The sequence below is a fragment of the Cydia splendana genome, chromosome 4 (genome assembly GCF_910591565.1).
Source record: "Cydia splendana chromosome 4, ilCydSple1.2, whole genome shotgun sequence".
In the NCBI taxonomy this organism is placed as follows: Eukaryota; Metazoa; Arthropoda; class Insecta; order Lepidoptera; family Tortricidae; genus Cydia; species Cydia splendana.
This window is the reverse complement of record NC_085963.1, coordinates 13957285-13971392: the sequence shown is the minus strand read 5'-3', so window position 1 is coordinate 13971392 and position 14108 is coordinate 13957285. Positions and strand designations below refer to the sequence as shown.

General features: G+C 36.9%; 2 protein-coding genes across 2 annotated transcripts in view; one reads left to right on the top strand and one right to left on the bottom strand.

The window, feature by feature from the left end:
- The first annotated feature begins 382 nt into the window (after positions 1–382).
- LOC134789962 (RING-box protein 2) overlaps positions 383–14108 on the top strand; it is a 65275-nt gene continuing 51549 nt past the window's right edge. The window contains exon 1 of the mRNA XM_063760689.1: positions 383–625. Within this exon, the coding sequence (XP_063616759.1) occupies positions 463–625 (163 nt within the window). The 5' untranslated portion in view covers positions 383–462. The remainder of the gene's footprint in view (positions 626–14108) is intronic.
- LOC134789961 (facilitated trehalose transporter Tret1-like) lies at positions 2786–13486 on the bottom strand. The gene is made up of 4 exons (XM_063760688.1): positions 12940–13486; positions 5836–6300; positions 4911–5024; positions 2786–4661 (listed from the first exon to the last, which is right to left on the bottom strand). The coding sequence occupies exons 1-4, from the start codon at positions 13012–13014 to the stop codon at positions 3402–3404; spliced, it is 1914 nt and encodes a 637-aa protein (XP_063616758.1). The 5' UTR covers positions 13015–13486; the 3' UTR covers positions 2786–3401.

Sequence of the window (14108 nt, the reverse complement as noted above, 5' to 3'; positions counted from 1 at the left end):
TCAGAGGAATACATTAGAATAAGTTGCAAAACTGTTTAGCTTGTTTAACTTTACTTTTATTTATAAGACACGAGCGCCATCTCGATCGTTTTTAAGACATTAAAACATAATTTGATATCAGAGCCATCTATAGGCACACATTGACACTACGAAGATTTGTGTTTACAAAGTTTGCTATTTAATCTATTTTAGTGCAAATTGTATTGAATAAGTTTAATAATTTTAGCTAAACAAATGCAATATGAAATTGTCTACAAAATATAAGTACTAGCAAATATATTTTTTGTTTTGCATAAAAATCATTATAAAGAATAGTAGCCTGTACACCATAACGCTTTGAACATAGCTAACTTCGTACACACGTTGTATGTCAGCTGTCGAAACGAAAACAACAAATACGTACATTTCAAAGGTTTCTGTAAAGTTCTGTGAGCCTTATTTTGTTTTTGCAAAATTCTAAGAATGTCGAATATGTCTGGAGAAGATTGTGACGGTCTAGACCGAGGCGATAACGATGGTCAGAAGTCGGATAAAATGTTCACGTTGAAGAAATGGAACGCGGTGGCTATGTGGAGTTGGGACGTCGAGTGCGATACCTGCGCGATTTGCCGCGTCCAAGTTATGGGTTAGTACCAATGACCTTTTATTTATGGTTAGTACTGTATTTTGTAATTCTAAATGTAGCCAACGTATAGGACGTGGCACCAATAATGAGACGTAAACCACAAATCCTGTAAAATAAGTGTTTAACATCAGTTATTATACACTAGCAACATTTTACCATTAACTCTGGTTATAGACCTGCTTAAGTTTAATTTCCTTAATTTCCGTATCTTTTTAAAGAAATGACGCCATACTGACCATCACTAAAGAAAAGTTATAATTAGCATGCAGTATTTTTAATTAAACACATGAAAACATATAACGATAACTAATTTTCACTTAAATGTTTTATGATTTGTGCCCATTGACGTATATATTTAGGGACTGGCCTTATGGGCACTAAAAATGGTACTAGTTCAGCGGTGTCACTCACGAATTCCAGCCAATCGTGCATTCTAACGCAACCAGTCGCAACCAATAGCGCACGTGATGCGAACTCATTAACCAATCCCGCGCGTGATGCGAACTCATCAACCAATCGCGTTGTAGCGGTGTCACACCGCTGTACTGGCCCCTATCTTGCCTCATTATTATTGCCCGTAAGGCCAGTCCCTAGATATTTATGTCAATGTTTGTGCTGCCGTAATATGCATTTTTAGAAAGTATCAACAAATTAAGACCTTAAGATTGTTTGAAAAATTGCTGGCCAAGATAAACCATGTCCAAAAAGTAATTTCAATTATGATTGTTTCTTATGTTACTCACCCATTAAACTCAATGCACCAAGTTTAATTACTGATTCCAAGGTGACTATCAATATGTTATTGGTTGACAGTTTGGCTATTCTCAGCAGGATTTAAGTATAATATAAATTTAGAGGTTAAATATAGTCATATGGGAAACAGGCAAGAATTAGTCACTTTTTTTTACTTCGGACAGAAAGGTATTGTGAGATGCTGTTTGTATGAATACAAATGAATGTTTCCAATTATTTCCAGACTGGAGTGAACTATTTAGTTGCGGTTTTCTTAAAGGATTTCTGGGACACTAGTGATAGTTATTTGATAGGTGGACACAAGCAATAGATGGCACTATAATTAATTTGGGTTATGGTTGTAAAACTTTAAATTTAAACCCAATTAGGCACCTTACCTTTGACCCTCTTTTTGTATTTATTTCTGGGCTTTCTGGCTAATCATTACAACTGTTGACTGACAACTCATTAACTTTGCCTTTTGTGCAAGATTAAATAATAAATAGAGTTTTCAATTGTTACATTTACAAGTGTTGTGCTTACTGGTACTATTACCAAAAAGTTACTGATTGTAGATGGGGAGCCTAGATATATTATGGTAACTGAATTGTCTATAGGGACCGTGCGCATTGGAACCCTCCATCCTGTGGCCTGAATCGGAATGTGCTATATGTGCACATGTACATTGCTATAAGCAAGTGCTACCATCTACCATTCTCGTCGGTACGTTTACTTCTGCATAGTAGGTTCTGCCATCTTGTGGGCTACATCGGAAGCATAAACGACACATTTATGCCTCACGCAAAAAATCTGACGGCTCCTATGCTGACACCTATAGTTCATGCACGGGGCCTATAAGTATTTTTCACAAAGCTTTGGTTAGGAGACAGCTGTCGTCTCAATTTCAGTTACATTTATTTTGTTAAGCATAGGTTACATGAATAATCAAGACAATACATATTTTGCGTTTTAAGACTTAAGATTAATAATTGTATGGCGATGACAGATTAGTGATGACACTCAAACTATTTGAAAAATGCTTTACCTATTTACGGGGTCAGTAACATCTAGCTACCAAAATTGAGGCACAAGTTTTTTTCCACTGTATGTGGACAACTTTTACAGTGAACTGACGTGTCGTCGTCATGACGTGGTAGACTTGGCAGCGTACAACATCATGATGGCGAGACATGTGAAGTGAACTCATATATGTATTATTATAAAGATTCTGCTCGGATGGCAACGAGGAACAATAATAATGGATTCAATTAGGTTCTTATTTATTCTACTCTGGGAATTATTAAGTGCTTATACTTAATGAGCCTTTCATGTTCCATTGAATATTTATCAGTTATCACCTGAACGCCGGTTTTACTGTTGTATTCCATGTGCAATTGATGAAATAGAGTAGGGGTTGAAATTAAACAATTTATTAAACTCTTAAAATGGAATTTATTAAATAAAAAAATAACGATATAAATAAAACAATGTCTCCATAATATATGAAGGCATTTGAGTATAATAATCTAAAAGTGTTGAATTCCAAATATTTTAAATATAGTTAGAGTCCGTCTAAGCTAACTTAGCACTGACTTGAACAAAACAACGTGAGGAAGTGTCATTATAAACGTGATATTTTCACAGAAATTTGACATTAATCATGACAACCACACTTCATCATTGCAAATGCCATGCAGAGTTAGCTTGGTCTAACTCTAATTGATTTAAAGATTTACTTACAAATAAACATTTGGTATCTAAAAAATATGTTTTGTCATGATCAATATATGGTCTTTAAGTTCACAGATCATAATACAATCCTTACCCTAAAGGAACTATTCTGGACAGTTTACACATTAATTTTATTATACTTAAATTAAGTAAATGAGATTTAAATGGCTACAATCCAAATCAGTCTCTTCAATAAATACACCGACTTAGCTCGGTGCATCCTATTGCAACTCTCGTGGACTTGCCACACAGCCTTCGTGCCTCACGCACTATGGAAAGTATTCACATATCTACCACAATAAGTAAACTCTTGTTAACAATCATTCTTAATGTGTCTGGTGGCATTAGCGCTACGTATTTTTATGCGCGAACCACCTGTCAATTTCTTCTCAATCTCCTCTAAGCTCTTGCCTTGTGTTTCGGGCACGAAGAATATTACAAAAAATAAGCCAGCCATACAAATGACGGCGAACAACCACACTGTGCCAGACATGTTGATGGCTGCGTCAATACTTTTAAATGACGTGGTGACAATAAATGTGCAAGTCCAGTTGAATGATGTCGCCGTAGAAGCAGCCATACCGCGGACCTTTGATGGCAAGATCTCGCCTAACATAAGCCATGGAATGGGTCCGAAGCCTACTGAAAATCCGAGCACGTATATGACGAGACTCGTGAGAGGCAGCCATCCAATCGAGGTCACGTCGGCTCCGGATTCCAACACGTAGAAATAACCTCCCAGGGCCACCAAAGTGATAACCATAGACACTGATGAGATATACAGCAGCATCTTCCTACCCAGTCTATCAATAATAGCTGTTGCTATGAAAGTGGATATGAAATTTACAATGCCAATTATAATAGACGCCAAGTTCTTGTCTATGGTACTGCCGGATTTCTTGAAGATATCTGAGGCATAGAACACTACGGCGTTTATTCCACTGAATTGTTGGAACAGCATCAATCCTAACGAGATGCAAACTGCAGGCAAATATTTCTTGGTGAATAGCAAGCTCAAGCCGCTGCCGCCGGCCCGGTCTGATTCCACTTGCGTCCGGGTCAGGTCTCTCATTTCCTTGTCAATGTTAATATTCTTTCCTCTTAACCACTGGAGGGCTTTGTGAGCATCCTCTGGTCGTCCTTTGGTGACGTACCAGCGAGGTGTTTCCGGTATCAAAAGCATTAGTAAAAAGAATGGTACTGGAAGCGCAGCTCCGAGGAATGCCAGCATGTCCCAAGTCAGGTACGCTCCAGCAAGATACGCGAGGAGAATTCCTGTGTTACCGAAGGCAGTCGGGAGTAATCCGAGGGCACCTCTCACTTCCGGTTGGATGGTTTCTCCTAGGTATACAGGAAAGGCAAGGGAGGAAATTCCAACGCACACGCCACATAGTACCCGGCCGGCGAACACCATAGGCACGTTAATTGCGTTCGCGATGAGCATCCAGCCAAGGAAGAAGGGGATGGCAGTTCCCATTATGGTTAATCTTCTGCCTAGCATTTCGATCATAGGACCCCCGGCGATGCCGCCAACTAGAGCAGCTAAGGGCATGAGACCGCCGATCCAACTTTTCTGTAAACAAAATAATGTTTTTATTATACCTGATCGATAACCTATTAACTTATTGATAGTCGTGAATGTAAGGCCAATTTGTAATTATATAGATTTGTACAGCACGGCCGCTAGGTATGGCACATTATATAGCGCGTAGGTATGTGTTTAGACTGTTTAGGTATGTCTGTGGAACTGTAGAATCCAAACGGTTGAACTTATTTGTTTTATTTTTATGATTTTGATACTTTTTTATTATGTCAGACTAACCTGGGTCTCGTCAATTGACAATGTCTTATTCATGGAGTCAAAAGCGGGTGAAGTGTAGCCTGATGAAAAACCGACAATCAGAGAGCCCATTGACACAGCAAACGCAGCAACCAGCTGTAACAAACAGAAACACTAATTTAGCCACATTAAGTTCACGTTTTCGCACAAAACTTCGTTTAACTCGCACCTGTAATGGATTTACTTGAGACATTTTAAAAACACTTTATTTGTTTTGCCTATTAATTTTCATAAACTTATTTCAATTGTGGATAAAGATGTATAAAAAAACTAGAAAAGTACCGCTACACGTTTTTGCTCTGCCATTTCGCTTTACTTTCTGAAGTCCAAGGAGCGAGTCCGACTTCTTATGCTCGCACTTGAGTACACGGTAACCTACGCAGGCCGCTTTAATGTTTGTTTGTATACAAACTAACTCGGTTTTACGAGAAGCTAAAAATATGTGTCGTTTTCAATCAAAAGGTAAGTTATTGCCGATTGTCCATAAAGAGTTACCTCCTAACATACAGTTGCAATTAGAAGTTCCCCTAAACGACAACAGACAATATACTTGTACCGACCATTTGCGTGAAAACGTCACATACCTACATATGACAGCTTCCTTTTACTTTTCTGAAATATTTATTAGAATATTTATCTTATAAGAATTGTTTGAAAAATAGCAAGTTAATTTAACACAAAAACTTACAACTTGCTTAAACTGCCACAATATATTCACGCAGCTAAACATATTTTGCAGCAAAATCTACTTCACGTCTTGATTCTTGGAAATCCACATAAGCTACTGACTGAAAATCCTTATCTAGAAACGTTATGGCTCAAATTTTATAGCCAAAAAGGAAAGTTCAAAACATTCGTAAATATGCTTATCAGTAATAGTAGTAGTACAAAACTGCGATTTACGTACCTGAGTCCACAGATATATGCGCTGAGTGGTCGGGGCGTACGGAGCGGTGTCTCCATTGATGCTGAACTCAGGTTTCGCCTTATTACTGTCAAGGCTCAGCTGTTTCACAAACGGCACCGAGTTGCGCAGGTTCTCATCCTTTCTTCCTTCACTCTTTATTTCCATCTCCATCTTGTATTTGAACTCGTTGCCGAGGCTGATCTGGCGTAGCTGCTGGAAGTGCCTGCGGGTCTTGTTGAAGGAATCCTGTTCGTCTTCGCTGCTGCTTTCTGTTGTAACCTGTTCAGGGATGGCCGCGTAGTTAGGCGCGAGTGTCCCTTGTGATCCGCATGAAGTGGCTAGGGAGGTGCATGTGGTCGAGGCGGAGAGGGTTGCTCTAGAAGGAACCCTGGCGTATTTGGGCCCCCGTTGCCTGTACAATCGCTCCTCGTCACTTTGCCCGCGACGGGCCTGCTCGCTTCCACCCTATAACAAAACATTTCGTTAATAAAATTATTAGTCTTGCTCACAATATCATACTGACTAATATCAAAGAGTTTAAGTTGCCAATATCTGCTGTTCGATACGTACACTAACTTAACTGGTCAAGCGGTAAGCGCGAGATTCTATACTGAAGTTGTTGTCTACAAACGCACCCCATTTATTAACATCCGCTATCTAATTTGCGTAAGTCCAAGACGATAAGAACACATTGTGAACTTAAGGAGTCGGGGGTCAAATCGGGAAAACACGATGCTCATTGAACTTGTCATATGGCCACGGCATGATCGGGTAGTGATAAAGGTAACCCGCCTTGACCCCTAGAGTCCTGTTAAAGACAGCCCCGCACACAGAATCAACACATACTGAAGCCTTGTGAGGAAGGCGGGAGCTGTAATGACCACCCACACAGCGCTCATTATTTGATGTTATTGACGTTATCGAATAATCATCTTACTGTGTAACGATGTTTATGTTATTCCTACCTGTAGCGTAAAACATCACTATTCTGGTCTTCGTCAATTCTTTGTACACCCTTATTAATTGAATACTCGATTTTATCACCTAATCGGTAATTACCTCTAGTTCATAAAGAAAAGTATTGTAATTTTTAAGCCACTCTAAATTAATTTTGTTCAAATTCATTTCGTTACATTTATAGCACGGACATGTCATAATGACAGACCGTAAGTAATGCCACAACAACTCTGAGAAAAGTTTGTTATGATCTTCATCAGCTGTCACTAATTCCCAAAATATTTGATTACTTAATTTTATCTTAATTACTTGACGGAAAAGTAAAGGATAAACTTTAATGAATTTATTATATATTTATTATTGACACACTATACATATGACGTTCGTTATTGGTCCATCAATATGGGTCAAGATGAGATGAATATCACGTGCTTGACTCACATGTTATTATTATATATTAAAATAAGCAGTTTAATTTAGTTAGCTCTAGTTGTTTTACAAAGTATGCATTTATTTATTTATTTATGGCGTTATTCATGTTCTCACTACAAGCCTGAATTAGCTGTTTACCGTTTGTCTTAATCTATCATTTGACTTATGTGTTCGTAAGAAAGGGATGAAACATAAATAAACTACTGAAACTTAAAATTATGAACAATAATGAATGAAAATAAGTACAAATGGCGGATTTAATGCCTTAAGCAGCAGTTAGTATGAAACATATTTTAACATAGCAAGTGTTAGCATATGGCAATGGTGCCATAGAGCCTTTTTGATGTGTTATGTTCGTTAATATTTAATCATAATTACTTTTGTACTCATGCAGGTAGGTAATTTTTAGCTTTGATTGATTGCATAGTTCACACACAACCGGCATTTTCTCGAAATTTTTATATGTCCTCTTAATATGTAACCGCTATTATTGCCTTTTCGGGAAGACGCTCGAATATGTCCGAAGGTCCGAACCGTCGATATCTTAATTACATACTCGCATTTATCATATGTTTAAATAGGGTATGTAAATGTTTTGCTTGTTCGGATAACTGTATAAGTAAGTACCTTGAAGTCAATTAATTAGGTACATAATATTAAAAGTACCTATTTTTAAAACTTTGACCCAGTAACTTCTTTTATAAGTTATTATATAATTTTAAAAAGTCGGTTAAAAAACGAATTGATCAAAATCCTGAATAGTTTTGACACTACGGTGGAACGCATACCACAAAAACCAGAACCAGACATGCACTTTTAAAATAGGAAGGGAAGGGTTTCCCCAAGGCTTTGCAACGTTTCTTGCCCAGGTGTCTATTTTACAAATTTCTCAAAAGTGTTACCTATTTGACTTTAGCGAATACTCTATTATGGTAACATGGCAACGTGGGTACATTTCTGGGCCCACCCCATCATGACATATAGTGACCTTCGCTATATATCGATAAAGAGTTAAAAATAGGGCCAGACGTCCACAAGCGAGCAAATGCTCAGACATAAACGTATACCTACCTATTCGTTTATTTGTCCTGGAACAAAGTGTCTTAATTTCCGTAAAAATCGTATCTAGTAAGGAAGTACATGTATTGGTAGAATCAATAGAACCCTGAACTTGTCACTTTGTCAAGGTCACATCGAACTCTTTAGGGCGGGTTTATGTTATGAACACTAAGTACATTGTGTACGCTTCGATCGTTCCCATACCGGACGCTATGGGTTCATCCAATCGTGTGACGGAGGCCAGCGAGCCGGAGATATGATCGTCAGGAAAAACCAGTATAATAGCTCTACCTGATACCGCATCGGTCTTGGGACCGGTAGGTCACGTTAGACTAGTAAGTACTAGCATGAACTAGACTCGATAATCCATAGCCGTTTAGCCTTTACACAGCCAATATTATTAGCCAAGCCTATGTTAACTTTAGGCCAATATTTAGATGGGACATTGTGAAATAAAGCATCAATATTTACCGACTATTACTTTTGTTTTCTAGTAATATATGTCTGCAATTCTGCATGCAATTGCATACCAGCTCTAAAGTGATGCAATGCATTGTTGTTATTGCGGAAACTATTTTCTTTTTGTTTTATTGTTATTAAACATTGATATTTTTAGGTTACGTGTTCAAGGTTACTGAAACGAAGCTATAAAAATTCAAAAAGTACCTACATATAGTACATGTAGGTATGATAGGGGGTTCATAATTCCACGTTAATACAGGCCTTGTGTATAAGTATTCTTTAGGTTTCCTAGTTTGACTAACAAATTCTACGTAGGTAACCCTTAACATTTTTAGTTCAGGATTTAGTGAGATCACTTTAACAATGCTGCTATAGGACAGATATAAAGTATGTACTACAGGTAATCATAAATCTAAACACAGCCATAATATGCATATTAAGCCGAAATTTGTCATTAGCAGGGGTGCGAAACTCCTGACTTCGGGCAAACTCGGCTCCGTTCGGCTCAGCATTGCTCCGAGCAATTATTAGGGTTGACACAACTTGACGTCCCTTTGCGTGCACGACCACAGATAAGATAATGGCTTGAATTTTGACAACCCTAAATAGCCGAAAGGGATAGCGCCATATATTAGAAAGAGACAGCATATTTCGACCCTGAACCGCTGTCAAACTTCGTTTTTGTAGGATGTTTCCTTTCTGTACGGTAGTACTATTACTTATTTTGTGTCATTAGTTGCGGTTTCATGTAATTATCTTTTGTTTATGTCAATAAAGTTAAATTATACCATGTAATACAAATTTTCCCTAATTGTGAAATAATTATTTCTTATAAAAAAATAATTGAGCATTATTTTATGTTGAACAGTAAAGTTAATAGAGTCTGTCTGTTAATTTTGCACCGGCTTGAACAGAACAAAGTGAGGGAGTGTCAAACGTCAAATTTTTCATAGAAATTTGACATTATCACAATTTGTCATTGCAAATGCCTTGCAGAGTTAGCTTGGTCCGACTGTATGTACCCATGTAATTAATAATTATATAGGTCTTTAAAATGGGCAATGTGCAAGAATAATTACTTGCTCAAGCTACACGTACCTTGTGCAAACATAATTTAAAATCACAAAGCATCGGAAAAAACAGTTCACTAGTATTTTTATTAATACACAAAAGATATATCTGGTTTTAAACAAAACATAATAACAGATCGTAAAAAGTGATAAAGTTGATAAATGATCAGTAAACATACGTAGGTTGCCCTGAAAGTTTCGGGAATAGAGAAAACTGTCGCATCTAGACAGTCAACCTTTATTGTTATGCATACTTAAACTCAAACTGACCACGCATATAAATTTTCTTTTGAAAGTAATCATTCTGTAATGCACACGGCTCATAATCCCAAAGTCCTTTTTGTATGGCGATTTTGGGGCCTTAGTGGTTTTGTATGAAATTCGTGGAGTAGCCAACGGAATTGAAGTTTTTTTACATATATATATATATATATATAAAAGATTTTTTTACTGTTGTCATATGAATATTTAGGAATGTCGAAATCTGCCGATATGCAACTTTTTTGGCAGTCTTTTTAATTAACAGCACAAATGCGATTTTAATTTTTGACGTCGCTTTGGAATGACATGCTTCTTTAAGATCACCCATGGGATAAAATGAAAGTGACTTTCATATTTAATTTTAACTGCAAACGAGCGTACGATGAACTCTAGTTCATAAAAAAATAACAGAAGCCCATTGTAACTTTTATTTGTTCGCTGAGGGCATATTGAAAACCGTTTAAAAATATGATCCGAAAAATCACTTGGCCAAAAATTCAAATAATGTTCGACATACAATTTTCAAATTGCCAGTAATTCTTAAATACAAATGACAACCAAATGGAATATACCTTAAAAGTTTTATAAAGAGTTACATTTTTATAAATTATATGCCTGTTTCTATTATGTTATTTCTAAGTGTCCCATTCCCGAAACTTTCAGGGCAACCTACGTATAACATCTGTATTATATACAACCTTCCTCTCTATTCGATATCGGTTAAGAAAATAGTATGAGTCTTTTTTCTCTAATGACACGGCAAAACAATAATTACTTATCAGAAATTACTTTTAAAAGCTTCTTCAATCTCCCAAAAGTCCCAATTCTCGGGAAATTACCTTACCCAAGCAGTATGACATAATAAGCTGGAAATAATTATATACTTACACAATCAATAATTTTGCCATTTACCGAAATGATCTCATACTCGTATATACAAATGATTAATAAGAAGGGTATCAACTACCCTACTTCCGGGAAATTACCCTATTTAACTTACTGGTCACACTTCTATTACGCAGTTTAATGCAGTTTTGTAAACAAAACAATAATATTGATATACTGATTTTACATACAATAACGTGATAATTTATTAACTTACAAATGTAAAGTTATTGTGTCTGTTTTTTTCTTTTGATCATTATTGCAGCATTTAACAACGCATGCCGGCATATTCGAGCTTTTTCTTTCTACAAATTCACTGCACTGACGTCTCGGACCGACTGACGGCAGAATGGTCTGAGTCTGAGATAACTTTCAATGTGTGTGTGTGTGTGTGTCGCGCGTCAATACAAGAAAATTGGCATAATAATGGAGTCCCAGTTGTGAATTAGCGACACTTTATCCGGTGTATTGTAGGTCCAGAGTTTGTTTATGTTTTCTATTTATTTCAATATCAAAACATGTAAACAGTGCCGCCATCTATGAGAGAGTGCAGGAACTACGCAGACATTGACAAAAACAACTATCTCTACCCTTAGTGCAAAGATATTGCAAACAATCTCCATAGGTGTCGCTACTTATGATACAGACAAAAATTTGTCATTAAATCCTTTGAAAATGTAGATTTTGTTTATATTCAAGGATAGTTTTTTAATTATTGAAGCTGAAGAGTTTGTAATTCTAAATAACATAAAAAAGGAAACACTGTGAGACAAATAGGAATAGCTGATCAAATACTGGTATAACTTAAACATTTCTCTTTAATTTTATCTAAAACTATTTTGACTATGAAATCTGTTATTTGAATAATTTAAATCCTTTAGTCGCGAAATAAATTATAACAAAATCAAAGCGATATGGGTAGTTTAAGGAGTTAGTGGCAATGGAAGTCAGAAATCGAAAGACTATAATTTTATCTATCCACAAAATTAAAAGACAATATTACCTACCTATGTCTGTGCATTTTTTTTTCTTTTTCTAGCTGCGATTAAATATAAGCCCCTAACTAACTGATTAAAATATTTAGGGTAGGAATCTTGTAAATTTTATTTTGATTCATCCTTATTTACCTATCCGATTATTGTAAAATTTTACGATAGCTGTTCATAGCATCTTTTTGCATTTGCATGTCTTTGCCGTCATATTCTTTAAATAAATGGTGATGATAGTTGGATGTAGTTGTAAAGGCAATGGAAAGTAAAGCTGAGCGAAGCGACAGCCGCCGCTGCGGGCGAGGCGCCGACCTTGCAAGGCCGTCTGCTTGTTTCAGTTAGGTTGCCGCTAGTCGCGCGAGCGTTAGATTTGTCATGCTAACTTTTAACTTTAATTATAAGTACATACTTAGTAGTATTGATTTGAAAAAAAACGGGCCGCTAATTTTCCTGGAATCATCAGAGCTCTTGAAATGCAAATGGCAATGTCACCGGCGAATTGTCAAATTTTGCTGTTCGTAAATCGTCATAGAAAGTTGAGGTAGCGCCCCGATAATTGGGCATAAGTACCTAATTCTAAAAAATAATGTCGAATTGGGCCCTTAAACTTGTATTTACGTAAAATTAAGAAATTGTTTGGGGATTGGGTAATTTTGTGCGTTGCTTAGCAACCATCAAGCCATCGATCGTCTATGTTATGCGATGCGCATAGCCGAGAGAGCTTTCTGGACCGGCTTTGCGGCGTTCCCCATAGAAACTTCGCGAAGCGCGGTAATCTAAACTCAGTTTACTAACATTCCACGTCATTCCTATAGTGTACGTATCGAACCGCGATTGAAATCAAACGGTGACATTTGACAACAGCTATGTTAATTACTTATTAAGTATGCACAAATATCTACTCTAGTCCATACAAGAATTTGTGTCAGCGGAAAATAACTGTACGTAAAGCTGGCTTTGTTTTATTTAATTATAATTGGGAAACTTACCATTTCGGTGGACAGCTGTTTGAGGTAGCCCATAATCTTCCCCATGGGGTTCGGATTATTCTTATTAAAACTCATCTTGATTTCTTCCTGTCTTCTTCACGTTCAAAGCACTTGGAACAGTCTGATTAAAAGTTCTTAAAGGCACTGAACTCGGTGTCAGGGGACGTCGAAATGATAATGTCTATAAAAATATACACTTCGAATTTTCCTATCTCTTATCTTCTTCTTCAGTTCTTTCTTCAGATCCAGGATCGAAAAATCACCGGTAAACCACACACATCATGTAGTGTGGAGAAACTTGGTCCCTATTACAGTTTACTAGCCGAAATTTAAAGCTGTTTCAACACAGTTTTATCACAGACGTCGTATACGTATTGTTTATTTACATAAGTCCACGGAATTATCACGTTTTCATTGAAAAGTTTAGATCCGGCGCCACGTTCCTGCAAGGGTGCACAACATTCAACTTTGAAAGTTCAACAAGCGAAAATGTTGGTAGCGCGTACCTTTTCGTACAGAGCTCAAGTTATCTATTGAAACTTGCAGATGGCAGCGCAGTGTTTTATAGAAGGTTGGTCGCCGCCCCCTCCCGCGCCCGCGCCCGGCGCCTCCGCGTGTAAGCCACACGTGTCTATGTATGAGTTTCTTGTCCGCGTGTGTGTGCACACACACCATAATTTTATCAACAGTTTGCACCTGAATTATGGTTCAAATGCAAATAGCATAGACTGTTCAAATTTTAAATGTAGACAAACTAGTTTATGCTGCGTCTACTTCAGTATAATATTGGAATAATTAATGTATGAAACTTTAACATTTGCTAAGTTGCGGGGAACTAATTTGTGATAAGTTTTATGGCGTGGCGGCCAGACGGAATTTGATAAGATACGCCATGCATACGAATTCTAAAATTGGAATACGTAATAGTTAGGTACCTACATGATAACTAATATTATCCCGCCTACTATCGATCATCATGATTCACGAATTTCAAAACATCTGAAAATTTAATGTCGTTGTAGTGCAAGTGTAGTGGAAATTTACTAGTGGAAATTATATAGAGTCCTGAACCCACGACGTCATGTTATTGTTATTACAGAAAAAAATATATATGTAGTTTAGTTAGACTAAAAATAATTAATCATAATTTTAACTACCTACTTGCATTA